The sequence below is a fragment of the Ranitomeya imitator genome, chromosome 3 (assembly GCF_032444005.1).
Source record: "Ranitomeya imitator isolate aRanImi1 chromosome 3, aRanImi1.pri, whole genome shotgun sequence".
In the NCBI taxonomy this organism is placed as follows: Eukaryota; Metazoa; Chordata; class Amphibia; order Anura; family Dendrobatidae; genus Ranitomeya; species Ranitomeya imitator.
In genome coordinates, this window is record NC_091284.1 from 438,753,205 (window position 1) to 438,774,748 (window position 21,544).

At 44.9% G+C, this 21,544-nt stretch overlaps 1 protein-coding gene across 1 annotated transcript in view; it reads right to left on the reverse strand.

Moving 5' to 3' along the window:
* The window catches only part of RAD51C (RAD51 paralog C), a 112,147-nt gene extending 92,309 nt beyond the window's left edge, over positions 1-19,838 (reverse strand). The window contains exons 1-2 of the mRNA XM_069757346.1: positions 19,507-19,838; positions 3,811-4,048 (exon numbers count right to left, since the gene is read on the reverse strand). Coding sequence (XP_069613447.1) covers positions 3,811-4,048; positions 19,507-19,624 — 356 coding nt within the window. The 5' untranslated portion in view covers positions 19,625-19,838. The remainder of the gene's footprint in view (positions 1-3,810; positions 4,049-19,506) is intronic.
* Positions 19,839-21,544: the final 1,706 nt, after the last annotated feature.

Genomic DNA, 21,544 nt, shown 5'->3' on the forward strand with positions numbered 1-21,544 from the left:
ATATACAATATATATAATTAGAGCTCCATTCTGTTCCATTCCGTTGGACACTTTTTGTTTATTTATGTTTCATTTTTCTGTGGATAATTTTAAATGAATGTTAATAAAGTATAACTTGATTTTAATACAAATGTATGGATCTCTTCATGCGGCAGTGGTATGTAAGTCCGCAACTTGGTAGTAATAGCCCCCCCATAGAGTATACTGTAGCCCCCCTCACATAGTATGATGTAGCCCCCCATAATATAATGTAGTCCTCTGAGAATAATGCAGTCCCCTGTTATGACCTGGTGGTTAGGAGCACCCGACCTGATAGTTAAACTCATACAGGACGAGCTCTGGGATGTGGGAGCTCTGCTGACCGCAAGCCCTAATCCTATCGCACACACTAAAAATAGCCGTGGAGCGCTCCTGACGCTCCCTAGGCGCCTCGTCACAGCCTCAGAGCTAGCTAGCCCTAGAGATAGAAAATAAAGCCTACCTTGCCTCAGAGAAATTCCCCAAAGGAATAGGCAGCCCCCCACATATAATGACTGTGAGAAAAGATGAAAGTCACAAACGCAGAAATGAAATAGGTTTCAGCAAAGAGAGGCCAGACTTACTAAATAGACAGAGGATAGGAAAGGAATCTTTGCGGTCAGCACAAAAACCTACAAAAGACCACGCAGAGTGTGCAAAAGGGTCCTCCGCACCAACTCACGGTGCGGGGTGCCACTCTGCATCCCAGAGCTTCCAGCTAGCAAGACAAAATCAGGATAACCAGCTGGACAAAGAAACAATGAGCAAAAATAACAATAAGGAACTTAGCTTCTGCAGGAGAAGACAGGTCACCAGGCAGATCCAGGAGCGAACTGAACCAATGCTAAAACATTGACAGCTGGCATGGAGTAACGATCTGAGTGGAGTTAAATAGAGAAGCCAACCAAAGGATAAATCACGTCACCTGTGTAAGGAACCTCAGAAGCAGCAGCTTCACTCATAGCCACCAGAGGGAGCCCATAGACAGAACTCGCCGAAGTACCATTCACGACCACAGGAGGGAGTTCGACAACAGAATTCACAACAGTCCCCCCACAAAGTATAATGCAGCCCCTCTCCACCCCCATCATTGCCCTCATCTCCACCCCCATCATTGCCCTCATCACCACCTCCATCATTGCCTTCTTCCCACGACCCCTATCATTCTCCCCCACCACCTCCATCACTGCCCATCCCACCCATCCTACATCATTGCCTCCTTCTCCACCATCATTGTCCATTTCATCACCTCCATCATTGCCTCCCACCTCCATCATTGCCTCCCATACCATCATTACCTATCACCCCCCACCATCATTGCCCATCACTTCCATCATTGCCCATCACTTCCATCATTGCCTCCCCTCACCCTCATTGCCCATCACCTCCATCATTGCCTCCCCTCACCATGATTGCCCATCACCTCCATCATTGTCTCCCCCACCATCATTGCCCATCACTTCCATCATTGCCTCTCCTCACCTCCAGCATTGCCTCCCCACCATCATTGCCCATCACCTTCATCATTGTCTTCCCCCCACTATCATTGCCCATCACCTCCATCATTGTCTCCCCCCACCACCTTCATTGCCCATCACCTCCATCATTGTCTCCCCCCACCAATTTCATTGTCCTTCACCACACACACACACACAGCTCACCGCAGCAGCAGCTCATCATCAAACACACACCCACACACACACGCAGGCACACACACAGGCAGGCACACACACGCAGTCACACAGCAAGGCTCACCTCCTTGCAGCAGCTCATCCCAGCAGCCTCTTCCTCGCTGGATTCCTGGAAGCTTTCTGACTGAGACAGCAGCATGCTGGATGATGACGTCATCCAGCTGGGCTGTCTCAGACAGGAAGCAGGACTCCGGGAGTTGAGCTGCTCTGTGAGTCTGTGTGCCTGCGTGTGTGCATGTGTGCGGCACGGTGCTGTGTGTGTGTGGGTGTGTGTGTGTGTGTGTGTGTGTGTGTGGTGGGGCTTTACATGCGGGCAGTGTTAGCTGCATCCTGCGGCTAACACTGCCCGCTATTAAAGAAAAATGGTATTCACGCCTCTCCACGCCCATAGGGGCATGGGGAAGCGTGCATATTAATTTTGCTTTAGAAGCGGGGACAGGATCCTGTCTCCAGCTGCTGCTACTGGCACAGGGCGGGCCCCCTTGAGTCAGGGGCCCCATAGCCACTGGCTGGGGGCCCCTGGAGCAGTGGGGGCCCTAGGCAGCTGCTGGCCAGTATGCCAGCAGGTTTCAGTGCCAGGGCCCACCGGAGAATCCTCCGGTTCTCCAGTGGGCCAGTCCGAGCCTGTCACAAGGGCTCCGCTTTCTTACTCCCCCGGCCATGGAATTTTTAGTATGAAGATGAAATAAAGTTGGGAATTTTAGATTGGCGAGTGCCTTCTCTTTCTTTTCACATATGGCAATGGATTTTCGTGTATTTTCAGAAGAGCACCCGTGATCATGATGTGTGGCTGATACCAAGATGATTATTGATTAACACCTGGGCCCTATTTCAGGACTACCTCGATTTCACAGACAGTGCAGTTTGTCTTTTTGGTCTCTGACTTTTTTCAGGATCCATAGATATGTTAATGATTTGCAAATGATGAAAAAAATAGAAAATTTTTTTAAAACAACTCAATTTATTTAGTATCAAGTATAAGTGCCATTTGCAGACAGTCACTTATGTGGTCTACAGACTGATTCGTATGTCCAAGTGCATTCAGCAAGGCAGAACATCCCTTAGACAACCATTAATAATGTCATTCACTGCATGCTGAGGTGTGTAACGTGGCGTGCTCAGTATGGAATACATTGAGATGTTTTGTACATTTTGTTTACAATTTGTCATCATTTGCAGATTAACATGTCTATTGATCCGGTGATTTCCATAATTCTTTTCCTTCTTGGGGGTTGCAAATTCAATGTTGCGGAGCGTATTTACACACATACAGTAAACTCGCTGTACAGTAATTTCATTGGGAAAGATATGCTAACAAAAAAGTCTCAAATTGAGACAGAATTCTGATTTACACATCAGATGCCACATTTATTAAAGGCTTTACACATTTTAGCACCTCACTAGTCACTTTTAAAAAGTGTATATTAAATAAAGGCATGCAAGGAAGCTGCAGTAAACTTAAACTAGGCTGGCTAAAAATGCACTAGATGTAAAAACTATTATGAAACCCTTTGATACATTCTAGTCTAGGCTTACACTATCTACCTACTAGACAGGATTAGTAAATCTGCCCTATTGATCTATTGGGTGATTTCAGATATTCTCACCACATTTCAACAGACAGAAGCAATGTTATCAGTATCACTAGGTAGTGCGGCCCAATGCTGTGGGCTGCAAACTTCAGATAATCCTAGCTTATTATGGAACATTTTAAGATAAAAAGTTGAATGTTTTATTTTTATTACATTTTGCTGTAAGGTCACTTTTAAAGAGGACGCAGTTTTATTGCCATTTGATTACTGCTGCTCACCTGAATATATTCTTTATTTTAATCCACCGTGTGGTCATAGAAATATGGGTCATTTTATTTATTACTGATTTTGTGGTCTTTTTCAAGAGGGTATTGGTCACAAATTAATAATGCAGAACAGCCTAAAGATGCATCCCCGGAGAATTATGTGCACAACACGCCTTTGGAAAATACAATAAAAAGTTGCACTAAATAAAGGGCCCATCTCTCTGGATTTACGGTATGTGGCAGAGTTAAAATATATACATATAAGTAGACAATACTGATTTATACAATTTCCTCTCAACTCACCATAATTGTGTTTTTCCTATACCAGGAGGCCCACAAATTTCGGTGACTTTAGTCAATGGCACACCGCCTCCGAGAAGGTCATCCAATGCTGAGCAGAATGTTATAATGGACGCTTGCGCTTGTTCCTGTTCCAGTAGCGCCAAAGCTGTATGTTTCAGGGATGTGGATGTGTCTTTTTGGTTCTCTCTCCGCAGAATCTGCAGGACTTTCACAGCATTGTCCTCAGATAATCCAGCCTCTGCAGCAATGGAAAAGTACATATCAAACATCCGCCTGCAGTTTCTAAAAACTGATATGGAGCAGAGAACAGCACAAGTATGTAAACCATGTTCATTAAAGAGGATGGCCACTGCTTTTCTTTTTGATGGTCTACTCTTAGGATAGAAGTGGGGGTGCGACACCTGGCACCCCACCGGTCAGTTGCCAGCCAGAAGTTCTCAAACTCTGAACTCTGCCGAAACACAACAGCTACTAAAAAACTATAGTGGCTGCAGACAGGTACTACAGATCCATCCCCTATTCATTTTAATGGGGGTAGATCTGTAGTACCCGGACCAGGCACTATGGAAATGACAGAGCTGCTGTGTTCTGGCAGAATCCAAGAGTTTCCTTATGGACCTCTCTAAAATTAGGAAACACATGGGCTCTGATTCATCAGAAAACTGCTGCAAAACACTTTGAAAAATGTTGTGACGTTTGGGGTTTACATACCAGTTTGGGGCAGCATTACCCCACATTGAGCAGTAGTTGCGGTGTTTCTTATGCTAGAAATGCTACGCCAGTCCATGACTGGAGTAACTCGTCTGGTGATGGGCACATCACTTATAAGATGTGCCTCTTAATGAGTTTGATGCATCTTAATCCTACACGCCCAACAGGAGTATGAAATGCATGTCTTAATGAATTGGTGTCAGGATGACTATAGAAAAGAATCACACACCCACAATGATGAACACGTTTTAAGGGTGGCATGGGAAAATGGTCTTGGCTGATTTGCCATACCACAGAATATAACTGGAGAATCGTTTGCCCATTTCGGAATATTAACAAGGGAGCTTTGTAACAAAAAGTTCTGAGGCTGAAAATCCATCCATATGGCATAATAGGGTTTTCTTCAGCAATAGCAGGAATTTGATGTGAAAAAAGGAAATCTCAAACCTGGGGTCTGACATGGGCACAGTGTTACTGAATGGAGCTAGTCCTCATGCAGAGCCTGGGCACTGTAGACCTCAATCAGATGTCCATGAATCAAATTCATGGTTTTCATGCATAGAACATGTACCCATTATAGTTTGTAGATTGTGAGCCCTCGCGGTCAGGGTCCTCTCTCCTCCTGTACCAGTTATGACTTGTATTGTTCAAGATTATTGTACCTGTTTTTATTATGTATACCCCTCCTCACATGTAAAGTGCCATGGACTAAATGGCGCTATAATAAATAATAATAATAATAGTCTATGGAGCTGTCCAGACCGTGTGTCCTCAAGAAAAATCACATAGACATCTGTTTTTTATTATCCGTGTCACAGATAAGAATAACCCATACAAGTCTAGAATCACTGACCGCACACAGACAGAATTAATGTGCAGTCTGATTTTATCGCAGATAGAGAGAAAAAAAAAAGGTTCTCCATTAATTCTGGCAATGAAAAATCAGATTGCACATGGATGTAATCAGAGTGTGGACCGATTTTTTTTGACAGACCCATAGACATGAATGAGCGAGTGCAAAAACCAAGGATCGCACTCGCCCAAGATATACATTCGTCTGCACAAGCCCTAAGGAAAGGTCATCAATATAAAAGTAGTGTCCAACCATCTTAAAGGAAATCTGTCACCAGGTTTGACCGATATGATATGCCACATTGTATAATGCTGTATATCTGCCCCTGATCTTGACCGCAACAAAAGAAAAACACTTTATTTTACTCACGGGGTGGTCAGGTCCAAGGGGTGTATATATATATATATATATATATATATATATATATATATATATATATATATATATATATATATATATATATATATATATATATATATATAAATATATATATATATATAATCAGTTGTGGCCAAAAGTATTGACACCCCTGCAATTCTGTCAGATAATACTCATTTTCTTCCTGAAAATGATTGCAAACACAAATTCTTTGCTATTATTATCTTCATTTAATTTGTCTTAAAAGAAAAAACACAAAAAGAATTGTCCTAAAGCCAAATTGGATATAATTCCACACCAAACATAAAAAAGGGGGTGGACAAAAGTATTGGCACTGTTCGAAAAATCATGTGATGCTTCTCTAATTTGTGTAATTAACAGCACCTGTAACTTACCTGTGGCACCTAACAGGTGTTGGCAATAACTAAATCACACTTGCAGCCAGTTGACATGGATTAAAGTTGACTCAACCTCTGTCCTGTGTCCTTGTGTGTACCACATTGAGCATGGAGAAAAGAAATAAGACCAAAGAACTGTCTGAGGACTTGAGAAACCAAATTGTGAGGAAGCATGAGCAATCTCAAGGCTACAAGTCCATCTCCAAAGACCTGAATGTTCCTGTGTCTACCGTGCGCAGTTTCATCAAGAATTTTAAAGCCCATGGCACTGTGGCTAACCTCCTATAGATGTGGACGGAAAAGAAAAATTGACAAGAGATTTCAACGCAAGATTGTGCGGATGTTGGATAAAGAACCTGGACTAACATGCAAACAAGTTCAAGCTGCCCTGCAGTCCGAGGGTACAACAGTGTCAACCTGTACTATCCGTCGGCGTCTGAATGAAAAGGGACTGTATGGTAGGAGACCCAGGAAGACCACACTTCTTACCCCGAGACATAAAAAAGCCAGGCTGGAGTTTGACAAAACTTACCTGAAAAAGCCTAAAACGTATTGGAGGAATGTTCTCTGGTCAGATGAGACAAAAGTAGAGCTTTTTGGGCAAAGGCATCAACATAGAGTTTACAGGAGAAAAAAGAGGCATTCAAAGAAAAGAACACGGTCCCTACAGTCAAATATGGCGGAGGTTCCCTGATGTTTTGGGGTTGCTTTGCTGCCTCTGGCACTGGACTGCTTGACCGTGTCCATGGCATTATGAAGTCTGAAGACTACCAACAAATTTTGCAGCATAATGTAGGGCCCAGTGTGAGAAAGCTGGGTCTCCCTCAGAGGTCATGGGTCTTCCAGCAGGACAATGACCCAAAACACACTTCAAAAAGCACTAGAAAATGGTTTGAGAGAAAGCACTGGAGACTTCTAAGGTGGCCAGCAATGAGTCCAGACCGGAATCCCATAGAACACCTGTGGAGAGAACTAAAAATGGCAGTTTGGAGAAGGCACCCTTCAAATATCAGGGACCTGGAGCAGTTTGCCAAAGAAGAATGGTCTAAAATTCCAGCAGAGCATTGTAAGAAACTCATTGATGGTTACCGGAAGCGGTTGGTCGCAGTTATTTTGGCTAAAGGTTGTGCAACCAGGTATTAGGCTGAGGGTGCCAATACTTTTGTCTGGTCCATTTTTGGAGTTTTGTGTGAAATGGTCAATGTTTTGCTTTTTGCTTCATTCTCTTTTGTGTTTTTTTCATTTAAGACAAATTAAATTAAAATAATAATACCAAAGCATTTGTGTTTGCAATCATTTTCAGGAAGAAACTGAGTATTATCTGACAGAATTGCAGGGGTGTCAATACTTTTGGCCACAACTGATGTGTGTGTGTATATGTATATATATATATATATATATATATATATATATATATATATATATATATATATATATATATATATATATATATATATATATATATATATATATATATATATATATATATATATATACACACATATACACCCCTTGGACCTGACCACCCCGTGAGTAAAATAAAGTGTTTTTCTTTTGTTGCGGTCAAGATCAGGGGCAGATATACAGTATATATATATATATATATATATCTCAAAAAAATAAAGGGAACACTTAAACAACAAAATATAACTCCAAATAAATCAAACTACTGTGAAATCAAACTGTCCACTTAGGAAGTAACACTGACAATCAACTTCACATGCTGTACCACTCAGTACCAATGCTTTTTTTGGCTGATGTTTTGGTCACTTTTGAATGTTGGTTGTGCTTTCACATTCGTGGCAACATGAGACGGACTCTACAACCCACACAAGTGGCTCAGGTAGTGCAGCTCATCCAGGATGGCACATCAATGCGAGCTGTGGCAAGAAGGTTTACTGTGTCTGTCAGCGTAGTGTCCAGAGGCTGGAGGCGCTACCAGGAGACAGGCCAGTACACCAGGAGATGTGGAGGGGGCCGTAGGAGGGCAACAACCCAGCAGCAGGACCGCTACCTCAGCCTTTGTGCAAGGAGGAACAGGAGGAGCACTGCAAGAGCCCAGCAAAATGACCTCCAGCAGGCCATAAATGTGCATGTGTCTGCACAAAGCACCAGGATTGGCAAATTCGCCACTGGCGCCCTGTGCTCTTCACAGATGACAGCAGGTTCACACTGAGCACGTGACAGATGTGACAGAGTCTGGAGACGACGTGTAGAGCGATCTGCTGCCTGCAGTATCCTTCAGCATGACCGATTTGGCAGTGGGTCAGTAATGGTGTGGGGTGCCATTTCTTTGGAGGGCCGCACAGCCCTCCATGTGCTCGCAAGAGGTAGCCTGACTGCCATTAGGTACCGAGATGACATCCTCAGACCCCTTGTGAGACCATATGCTGGTGCGGTTGGCCCTGGGTTCCTCCTAATGCATGACAATGCCAGACCTCATGTGGCTGAAGTGTGTCAGCAGTTCCTGCAAGATGAAGGTATTGAAGCTATGGACTGGCCCACCCGTTCCCCAGACCTGAATCCAATTTCCAATTAGCACATCTGGGACATCATGTCTCGCTCCATCCACCAAAGTCACGTTGCACCACAGACTGTCCAGGAGTTGGCGGATGCTTTAGTCCAGGTCTTTGAGGAGATCTCTCAGGAGACCATCCGCCCGCTCATCAGGAACATGCCCAGGTTTTCTAATTGCAGCTCTTCCGTGGAATCCACATTTGTGCAGCTCCTGACGAACAGTTTTCGTGGAAACTGGGTTCTGTAAGTGTTCATTGAGTTCAGCAGTGATTTTCGGAGCCGTGGTCTTGCGATCCTCTCTCACAATTCGCTTTAGAGTCTGACGGTCTCTCTCAGTCAACTTTGATTTTCGGCCGGACCTGTGCTTTGCTGCGGACTTTTTTTCCCTTTTCTTTCAAACGCAGTCATTACTTTGGAGACAGTGCCTCTTGACACGCCAAGCATTCGGGCACTTTGTGTTACACTAGCGCCTGCCATACAAGCACCAACAATTTGGCCTCTTTGAAAATCCGAGAAGTCTGCCATTGGTATCAGGTTCTCATCAATGTTCTTTCAATTCGGCAAAACAAATAGTTAATTTACATACACATATCACATAACACAAATAATCAACTACAAAACATTACCATATGTCACCGTTTGCATGTATATAACATGTTCGAAGATTATGATGCCAAAACGTTAGGTGTTTCCATTATTTTGTCCAAACCCTGTATATACCAGGATAAGGGACATATATACCAGGATGGGGGGAGGACATATATACCAGGATGGGGGGAGGACATATATACCAGGATGAGGGGAGGACATATATACCAGGATGGGGGGAGGACATATACCAGGATGGGGGGAGGACATATACCAGGATGGGAGGGAGGACATATATACCAGGATGGGGGGAGGACATATATACCAGGATGAGGGGAGGACATATATACCAGGATGAGGGGAGGATATGTATAACAGGATGGGGGGAGGACATATATACCAGGATGGGGGGGGAGGACATATATACCAGGATGAGGGGAGGATATGTATAACAGGATGGGGGGAGGACATATACCAGGATGGGGGGAGGACATATATACCAGGATGAGGGGAGAACATATATACCAGGATGAGGGGAGAACATACAGTGGGGCAAAAAAGTATTTAGTCAGTCAGCAATAGTGCAAGTTCCACCACTTAAAAAGATGAGAGGCGTCTGTAATTTACATCATAGGTAGACCTCAACTATGGGAGACAAACTGAGAAAAAAAAATCCAGAAAATCACATTGTCTGTTTTTTTAACATTTTATTTGCATATTATGGTGGAAAATAAGTATTTGGTCAGAAACAAAATTTCATCTCAATACTTTGTAATATATCCTTTGTTGGCAATGACAGAGGTCAAACGTTTTCTGTAAGTCTTCACAAGGTTGCCACACACTGTTGTTGGTATGTTGGCCCATTCCTCCATGCAGATCTCCTCTAAAGCAGTGATGTTTTTGGCTTTTCGCTTGGCAACACGGACTTTCAACTCCCTCCAAAGGTTTTCTATAGGGTTGAGATCTGGAGACTGGCTAGGCCACTCCAGGACCTTGAAATGCTTCTTACGAAGCCACTCCTTCGTTGCCCTGGCGGTGTGCTTTGGATCATTGTCATGTTGAAAGACCCAGCCACATTTCATCTTCAATGCCCTTGCTGATGGAAGGAGGTTTGCACTCAAAATCTCACGATACATGGCCCCATTCATTCTTTCATGTACCCGGATCAGTCGTCCTGGCCCCTTTGCAGAGAAACAGCCCCAAAGCATGATGTTTCCACCACCATGCTTTACAGTAGGTATGGTGTTTGATGGATGCAACTCAGTATTCTTTTTCCTCCAAACACGACAAGTTGTGTTTCTACCAAACAGTTCCAGTTTGGTTTCATCAGACCATAGGACATTCTCCCAAAACTCCTCTGGATCATCCAAATGCTCTCTAGCAAACTTCAGACGGGCCCGGACATATACTGGCTTAAGCAGTGGGACACGTCTGGCACTGCAGGATCTGAGTCCATGGTGGCGTAGTGTGTTGCTTATGGTAGGCCTTGTTACATTGGTCCCAGCTCTCTGCAGTTCATTCACTAGGTCCCCCCGCGTGGTTCTGGGATTTTTGCTCACCGTTCTTGTGATCATTCTGACCCCACGGGGTGGGATTTTGTGTGGAGCCCCAGATCGAAGGAGATTATCAGTGGTCTTGTATGTCTTCCATTTTCTAATTATTGCTCCCACTGTTGATTTCTTCACTCCAAGCTGGTTGCCTATTGCAGATTCAGTCTTCCCAGCCTGGTGCAGGGCTACAATTTTGTTTCTGGTGTCCTTTGACAGCTCTTTGGTCTTCACCATAGTGGAGTTTGGAGTCAGACTGTTTGAGGGTGTGCACAGGTGTCTTTTTATACTGATAACAAGTTTAAACAGGTGCCATTACTACAGGTAATGAGTGGAGGAAAGAGGAGACTCTTAAAGAAGAAGTTACAGGTCTGTGAGAGCCAGAAATCTTGATTGTTTGTTTCTGACCAAATACTTATTTTCCACCATAATATGCAAATAAAATGTTAAAAAAACAGACAATGTGATTTTCTGGATTTTTTTTTCTCAGTTTGTCTCCCATAGTTGAGGTCTACCTATGATGTAAATTACAGACGCCTCTCATCTTTTTAAGTGGTGGAACTTGCACTATTGCTGACTGACTAAATACTTTTTTGCCCCACTGTATATACCAGGATGGGGGGAGGACATATATACCAGGATGGGGGGGAGGACATATATACCAGGATGAGGGGAGGATATGTATAACAGGATGGGGGGAGGACATATATACCAGGATGGGGGGGAGGACATATATACCAGGATGAGGGGAGGATATGTATAACAGGATGGGGGGAGGACATATACCAGGATGGGGGGAGGACATATATACCAGGATGAGGGGAGAACATATATACCAGGATGGGGGGAGGACATATATACCAGGATGGGGGGAGGACATATATACCAGGATGGGGGGAGGACATATATACCAGGATGGGGGGAGGACATATATACCAGGATGGGGGGAGGACATATATACCAGGATGGGGGGAGGACATATATACCAGGATGGGGGGAGGACATATATACCAGGATGAGGGGAGGACATATATACCAGGATGAGGGGAGGACATGTATACCAGGATGAGGGGAGGACATGTATACCAGGATGGGGGGAGGACATATACCAGGATGGGGGGAGGACATATATACCAGGATGGGAGGAGGACATATATACCAGGATGGGGGGAGGACATATATACCAGGATGAGGGGAGGACATATATACCAGGATGGGGGGAGGACATATATACCAGGATGGGGGGAGGACATATATACCAGGATGGGGGGAGGACATATATACCAGGATGAGGGGAGGACATATATACCAGGATAAGGGACATATATACCAGGATGGGGGGAGGACATATATACCAGGATAAGGGACATATATACCAGGATGGGGGGAGGACATATATACCAGGATGGGGGGAGGACATATATACCAGGATGAGGGGAGGACATATATACCAGGATGGGGGGAGGACATATATACCAGGATGGGGGGAGGACATATATACCAGGATGGGGGGAGGACATATATACCAGGATGAGGGGAGGACATATATACCAGGATAAGGGACATATATACCAGGATGGGGGGAGGACATATATACCAGGATAAGGGACATATATACCAGGATGGGGGGAGGACATATATACCAGGATGGGGGGAGGACACATATACCAGGATGAGGGGAGGACATATATACCAGGATGGGGGGAGGACATATATACCAGGATAAGGGACATATATACCAGGATGGGGGGAGGACATATATACCAGGATAAGGGACATATATACCAGGATGGGGGGAGGACATATATACCAGGATGGGGGGAGGACATATATACCAGGATGAGGGGAGGACATATATACCAGGATAAGGGACATATATACCAGGATGAGGGGAGGACATATACCAGGATAAGGGACACATATACCAGGATGGGGGGAGGACATATATACCAGGATAAGGGACATATATACCAGGATGAGGGGAGGACATATATACCAGGATAAGGGACATATATACCAGGATGAGGGGAGGACATATATACCAGGATAAGGGACATATATACCAGGATGGGGGGAGGACATATATACCAGGATGGGGGGAGGACATATATACCAGGATGGGGGGAGGACATATATACCAGGATGAGGGGAGGACATATATACCAGGATGGGGGGAGGACATATATACCAGGATGAGGGGAGGACATATATACCAGGATGAGGGGAGGACATATATACCAGGATGGGGGGAGGACATATATACCAGGATGAGGGGAGGACATATATACCAGGATAAGGGACACATATACCAGGATGAGGGGAGGACATATATACCAGGATAAGGGACATATATACCAGGATGAGGGGAGGACATATATACCAGGATAAGGGACATATATACCAGGATGAGGGGAGGACATATATACCAGGATGGGGGGAGGACATATATACCAGGATGAGGGGAGGACATATATACCAGGATAAGGGACATATATACCAGGATGAGGGGAGGACATATATACCAGGATAAGGGACATATATACCAGGATGAGGGGAGGACATATATACCAGGATAAGGGACATATATACCAGGATGGGGGGAGGACATATATACCAGGATAAGGGACATATATACCAGGATGGGGGGAGGACATATATACCAGGATAAGGGACATATATACCAGGATGGGGGGAGGACATATATACCAGGATGGGGGGAGGACATATATACCAGGATGGGGGGAGGACATATATACCAGGATGGGGGGAGGACATATATACCAGGATGAGGGGAGGACATATATACCAGGATGAGGGGAGGACATATATACCAGGATGGGGGGAGGACATATATACCAGGATGAGGGGAGGACATATATACCAGGATAAGGGACACATATACCAGGATGAGGGGAGGACATATATACCAGGATAAGGGACATATATACCAGGATGAGGGGAGGACATATATACCAGGATAAGGGACATATATACCAGGATGAGGGGAGGACATATATACCAGGATGGGGGGAGGACATATATACCAGGATGAGGGGAGGACATATATACCAGGATAAGGGACATATATACCAGGATGAGGGGAGGACATATATACCAGGATAAGGGACATATATACCAGGATGAGGGGAGGACATATATACCAGGATAAGGGACATATATACCAGGATGGGGGGGGAGGACATGTATACCAGGATAAGGGACATATATACCAGGATGAGGGGAGGACATATATACCAGGATAAGGGACATATATACCAGGATGAGGGGAGGACATATATACCAGGATGGGGGGAGGACATATATACCAGGATGGGGGGAGGACATATATACCAGGATGAGGGGAGGACATATATACCAGGATGGGGGGAGGACATATATACCAGGATGAGGGGAGGACATATATACCAGGATGAGGGGAGGACATATATACCAGGATGGGGGGAGGACATATATACCAGGATGAGGGGAGGACATATATACCAGGATGAGGGGAGGACATATATACCAGGATAAGGGACACATATACCAGGATGAGGGGAGGACATATATACCAGGATAAGGGACATATATACCAGGATGAGGGGAGGACATATACCAGGATAAGGGACACATATACCAGGATGGGGGGAGGACATATATACCAGGATAAGGGACATATATACCAGGATGAGGGGAGGACATATATACCAGGATAAGGGACATATATACCAGGATGAGGGGAGGACATATATACCAGGATAAGGGACATATATACCAGGATGGGGGGAGGACATATATACCAGGATGGGGGGAGGACATATATACCAGGATGGGGGGAGGACATATATACCAGGATGAGGGGAGGACATATATACCAGGATGGGGGGAGGACATATATACCAGGATGAGGGGAGGACATATATACCAGGATGAGGGGAGGACATATATACCAGGATGGGGGGAGGACATATATACCAGGATGAGGGGAGGACATATATACCAGGATAAGGGACACATATACCAGGATGAGGGGAGGACATATATACCAGGATAAGGGACATATATACCAGGATGAGGGGAGGACATATATACCAGGATAAGGGACATATATACCAGGATGAGGGGAGGACATATATACCAGGATGGGGGGAGGACATATATACCAGGATGAGGGGAGGACATATATACCAGGATAAGGGACATATATACCAGGATGAGGGGAGGACATATATACCAGGATAAGGGACATATATACCAGGATGAGGGGAGGACATATATACCAGGATAAGGGACATATATACCAGGATGGGGGGAGGACATATATACCAGGATAAGGGACATATATACCAGGATGGGGGGAGGACATATATACCAGGATAAGGGACATATATACCAGGATGGGGGGAGGACATATATACCAGGATGGGGGGAGGACATATATACCAGGATGGGGGGAGGACATATATACCAGGATGAGGGGAGGACATATATACCAGGATGGGGGGAGGACATATATACCAGGATGAGGGGAGGACATATATACCAGGATGAGGGGAGGACATATATACCAGGATGGGGGGAGGACATATATACCAGGATGAGGGGAGGACATATATACCAGGATAAGGGACACATATACCAGGATGAGGGGAGGACATATATACCAGGATAAGGGACATATATACCAGGATGAGGGGAGGACATATATACCAGGATAAGGGACATATATACCAGGATGAGGGGAGGACATATATACCAGGATGGGGGGAGGACATATATACCAGGATGAGGGGAGGACATATATACCAGGATAAGGGACATATATACCAGGATGAGGGGAGGACATATATACCAGGATAAGGGACATATATACCAGGATGAGGGGAGGACATATATACCAGGATAAGGGACATATATACCAGGATGGGGGGGAGGACATATATACCAGGATAAGGGACATATATACCAGGATGAGGGGAGGACATATATACCAGGATAAGGGACATATATACCAGGATGAGGGGAGGACATATATACCAGGATGGGGGGAGGACATATATACCAGGATGGGGGGAGGACATATATACCAGGATGAGGGGAGGACATACAGTGGGGCAAAAAAGTATTTAGTCAGTCAGCAATAGTGCAAGTTCCACCACTTAAAAAGATGAGAGGTGTCTGTAATTTACATCATAGGTAGACCTCAACTATGGGAGACAAACTGAGAAAAAAAAATCCAGAAAATCACATTGTCTGTTTTTTTAACATTTTATTTGCATATTATGGTGGAAAATAAGTATTTGGTCAGAAACAAAATTTCATCTCAATACTTTGTAATATATCCTTTGTTGGCAATGACAGAGGTCAAACGTTTTCTGTAAGTCTTCACAAGGTTGCTACACACTGTTGTTGGTATGTTGGCCCATTCCTCCATGCAGATCTCCTCTAGAGCAGTGATGTTTTTGGCTTTTCGCTTGGCAACACGGACTTTCAACTCCCTCCAAAGGTTTTCTATAGGGTTGAGATCTGGAGACTGGCTAGGCCACTCCAGGACCTTGAAATGCTTCTTACGAAGCCACTCCTTCGTTGCCCTGGCGGTGTGCTTTGGATCATTGTCATGTTGAAAGACCCAGCCACGTTTCATCTTCAATGCCCTTGCTGATGGAAGGAGGTTTGCACTCAAAATCTCATGATACATGGCCCCATTCATTCTTTCATGTACCCGGATCAGTCGTCCTGGCCCCTTTGCAGAGAAACAGCCCCAAAGCATGATGTTTCCACCACCATGCTTTACAGTAGGTATGGTGTCTGATGGATGCAACTCAGTATTCTTTTTCCTCCAAACACGACAAGTTGTGTTTCTACCAAACAGTTCCAGTTTGGTTTCATCAGACCATAGGACATTCTCACAAAACTCCTCTGGATCATACAAATGCTCTCTAGCAAACTTCAGACGGGCCCGGACATGTACTGGCTTAAGCAGTGGGACACGTCTGGCACTGCAGGATCTGAGTCCATGGTGGCGTAGTGTGTTACTTATGGTAGGCCTTGTTACATTAGTCCCAGCTCTCTGCAGTTCATTCACTAGGTCCCCCCGCGTGGTTCTGGGATTTTTGCTCACCGTTTTTGTGATCATTCTGACCCCACGGGGTGGGATTTTGCGTGGAGCCCCAGATCGAGGGAGATTATCAGTGGTCTTGTATGTCTTCCATTTTCTAATTATTGCTCCCACTGTTGATTTCTTCACTCCAAGCTGGTTGGCTATTGCAGATTCAGTCTTCCCAGCCTGGTGCAGGGCTAGAATTTGGTTTCTGGTGTCCTTTGACAGCTCTTTGGTCTTCACCATAGTGGAGTTTGGAGTCAGACTGTTTGAGGGTGTGCACAGGTGTCTTTTTATACTGATAGCAAGTTTAAACAGGTGCCATTACTACAGGTAATGAGTGGAGGAAAGAGGAGACTCTTAAAGAAGAAGTTACAGGTCTGTGAGAGCCAGAAATCTTGATTGTTTGTTTCTGACCAAATACTTATTTTCCACCATAATATGCAAAAAAAATGATAAAAAAACAGACAATGTGATTTTCTGGATTTTTTTTTCTCAGTTTGTCTCCCATAGTTGAGGTCTACCTATGATGTAAATTACAGACGCCTCTCATCTTTTTAAGTGGTGGAACTTGCACTATTGCTGACTGACTAAATACTTTTTTGCCCCACTGTATATACCAGGATGGGGGGAGGACATATATACCAGGATGAGGGGAGGACATATATACCAGGATGAGGGGAGGACATATATACCAGGATGGGGGGAGGACATATATACCAGGATGAGGGGAGGACATATATACCAGGATGAGGGGAGGACATATATACCAGGATAAGGGACACATATACCAGGATGAGGGGAGGACATATATACCAGGATAAGGGACATATATACCAGGATGAGGGGAGGACATATACCAGGATAAGGGACACATATACCAGGATGGGGGGAGGACATATATACCAGGATAAGGGACATATATACCAGGATGAGGGGAGGACATATATACCAGGATAAGGGACATATATACCAGGATGAGGGGAGGACATATATACCAGGATAAGGGACATATATACCAGGATGGGGGGAGGACATATATACCAGGATGGGGGGAGGACATATATACCAGGATGGGGGGAGGACATATATACCAGGATGAGGGGAGGACATATATACCAGGATGGGGGGAGGACATATATACCAGGATGAGGGGAGGACATATATACCAGGATGAGGGGAGGACATATATACCAGGATGGGGGGAGGACATATATACCAGGATGAGGGGAGGACATATATACCAGGATAAGGGACACATATACCAGGATGAGGGGAGGACATATATACCAGGATAAGGGACATATATACCAGGATGAGGGGAGGACATATATACCAGGATAAGGGACATATATACCAGGATGAGGGGAGGACATATATACCAGGATGGGGGGAGGACATATATACCAGGATGAGGGGAGGACATATATACCAGGATAAGGGACATATATACCAGGATGAGGGGAGGACATATATACCAGGATAAGGGACATATATACCAGGATGAGGGGAGGACATATATACCAGGATAAGGGACATATATACCAGGATGGGGGGAGGACATATATACCAGGATAAGGGACATATATACCAGGATGGGGGGAGGACATATATACCAGGATAAGGGACATATATACCAGGATGGGGGGAGGACATATATACCAGGATGGGGGGAGGACATATATACCAGGATGGGGGGAGGACATATATACCAGGATGAGGGGAGGACATATATACCAGGATGGGGGGAGGACATATATACCAGGATGAGGGGAGGACATATATACCAGGATGAGGGGAGGACATATATACCAGGATGGGGGGAGGACATATATACCAGGATGAGGGGAGGACATATATACCAGGATAAGGGACACATATACCAGGATGAGGGGAGGACATATATACCAGGATAAGGGACATATATACCAGGATGAGGGGAGGACATATATACCAGGATAAGGGACATATATACCAGGATGAGGGGAGGACATATATACCAGGATGGGGGGAGGACATATATACCAGGATGAGGGGAGGACATATATACCAGGATAAGGGACATATATACCAGGATGAGGGGAGGACATATATACCAGGATAAGGGACATATATACCAGGATGAGGGGAGGACATATATACCAGGATAAGGGACATATATACCAGGATGGGGGGGGAGGACATATATACCAGGATAAGGGACATATATACCAGGATGAGGGGAGGACATATATACCAGGATAAGGGACATATATACCAGGATGGGGGGAGGACATGTATAACAGGACTGGTGGTAGGAGAACCCATTGGCCGCCAGTTCCGCCACTGCAGAGTTGCCTTCTACTGTATGTGGATCCCGCCTAACTGTACACAGTACAATACAGTGCCGTGGATACAAGCGCCTGACAGCCAAGTTATGTAGTAATCTTCTATGCAGGGTGCCGCCGGCCTTTATGAGAGCGAGTACCTTTGGTGGGCGGTCTTGTTCGTGCTCGCCTCCAATAGCGGCCTGTGTGGGCGTGGCTACAAGAGAAACAAGGCGGCTGCGGTCCCACCGCTCCACGTACAGCTCTGGTAGCGCTGTGCAGATAGCGGCGCACTCACCTCTAGCGAGCTCACCGGCATTCACGTCCACTACGTCCTGCAGAGTATGGAAGCCGGAAGCGACCAGTCTCGTCCTTACAGATGGCGCCAATGGAAAGCTCCCGACCTCACGCTGCATACTACAGGCTGTCACTCTGTTACCCGTCCTCTGGCGGGAAGAAAACTATCCGTGCACGCCGCCGGGAAGCCGCCTGAGCGCTGACTGCAAGAGAGCGGACTCCTCGGGCTATCGGCGAGCCCCACCTGCTGGCTCCTCGCTTGTAGTGCAGCAGCTTTACTATCGGATCGATGTGATCCGTGCAGCTGCATCAGCCACAGCCCGTCCCCTACTCACAGCGCCCCCGTGTGCTCTCAGTAGGCATTGCAGCATCTGTCGCCCGTATCAGTTGCCCTTAAAGGGAAGGTGACCTGAGCAGCAGCCCCCCCATGTCACCTCCAGTGTTTGCTGGCATGTCCTGTTATAGTTGGAGCATGCGCTTCTTCTGTCTGATGTTTTTCAAGAAATCTGCTGCATTTTGTATAACGCCACAGAGAAGCCCCCCAGCTCCCACCCACCACAGAGGTGACGGGAGTAATAATAATAATCTTTATTTACATAGCGCCAACATATTCCGCAGCCCTTTAATACTCTACATGTTATTACATTATCTCACTGCACTATTTCTGGCTCTATTAGACAAAAACACATTTTTTCTAGAAACTTAGTTGGAGATTCTAGTGGCATCTTCTGGTCGCAGCAATGTTACCGCAGCCGTTATTGTGCCGTGTAGCAGGGACGTGGCACAATTTGTGGCCGAATTCTTTCTAGTCCAAGTTTCCGCTGCTATTGTAAAACATGGCGGCTGTGTCAGTGCTCCACGCTGGTTACAGCTCTGGAATTGTAGGACGGTCTGGTCTACGTTCTCACCACCTACACACCAGCTTTGTGCCACTATTTCGGCAGCTTGGCCTCGTGTTAAGTTATACCGCCACATACCCTTTCACGTTTCAACAAGGCCACATTTATATTCGGACAAGACTTAACCCCTTCTCCTTCCTGACCGGGCCAATTTTTACAATTCTGACCAGTGTCCCTTTATGTGGTAATAACTCTGGAACGCTTCAACGGATCCTGGTGATTCCGACACTGTTTTTTTCATACAGGAAAGAAATATATCTTGGTACCGTGTTAGCCAGTAGATAGAAAAATATTTAGAATTGAGAGTCCTTAGTCTTTGCCTGATGAGGAGACCTGTGTAGTCTCGAAATCTTGCAATTTACCATCTTTTCAGTTGGCCATTAAAAGGTATCAACCACTGAGGACTCTCAATTCTAAATATTGTTTTTTCGTGACATATTGTACTTCATGATAGTGGTAACATTTATTCAATATGACTTGTGTTTATCTGTAACCATATCGTAAATTTGGCAATTTTCAAACTTATATAACACAAAATAGTTAATAAACAACATTTCCCTCATATCTACATCACAACTTTTGAAACGTAATAATTTTTTTTTTGTTAGGACATTATAAGAGTTAAAATTTGACCAGCAATTTCTCATTTTTACAACAAAATTTACAAAACCATTTATTTAGGGACCACGTCACATTTGAAGTGCGTTTGGGGGGTCAATATGACAGAAAATACCCCAAAGTGACACCATTTTTAAAACTGCACCCCTCACGGAGCGCAAAACCACATTCAAGACGTTTATTAACCCTTCAGGTGTTTGACAGGAATTGATGGAACGTGAAAGGAAAAAATGAACATATAACTTTTTTTCAGTAAAATGTAACTAATATTTTTTTTTTTTTTTTTTTCACAAAGGTAACAGGAAAAAAACAGACCACAAAATTTGTTGTGCAATTTCTTCTGAGTACGCTGATACCCTATATGTGGGGGGAAACCACTGTTTGGGTGTATGACAGAATTCGGAAGGGAAGGAGCGCCATTTGACTTTTTTAACCCCTTTCTGACATCGGACGTTATAATCCGTCCCAGGGCCTATTTGACAAGGGCCGGAATTTTACGTCATGTGTTTAATGCGATACTAC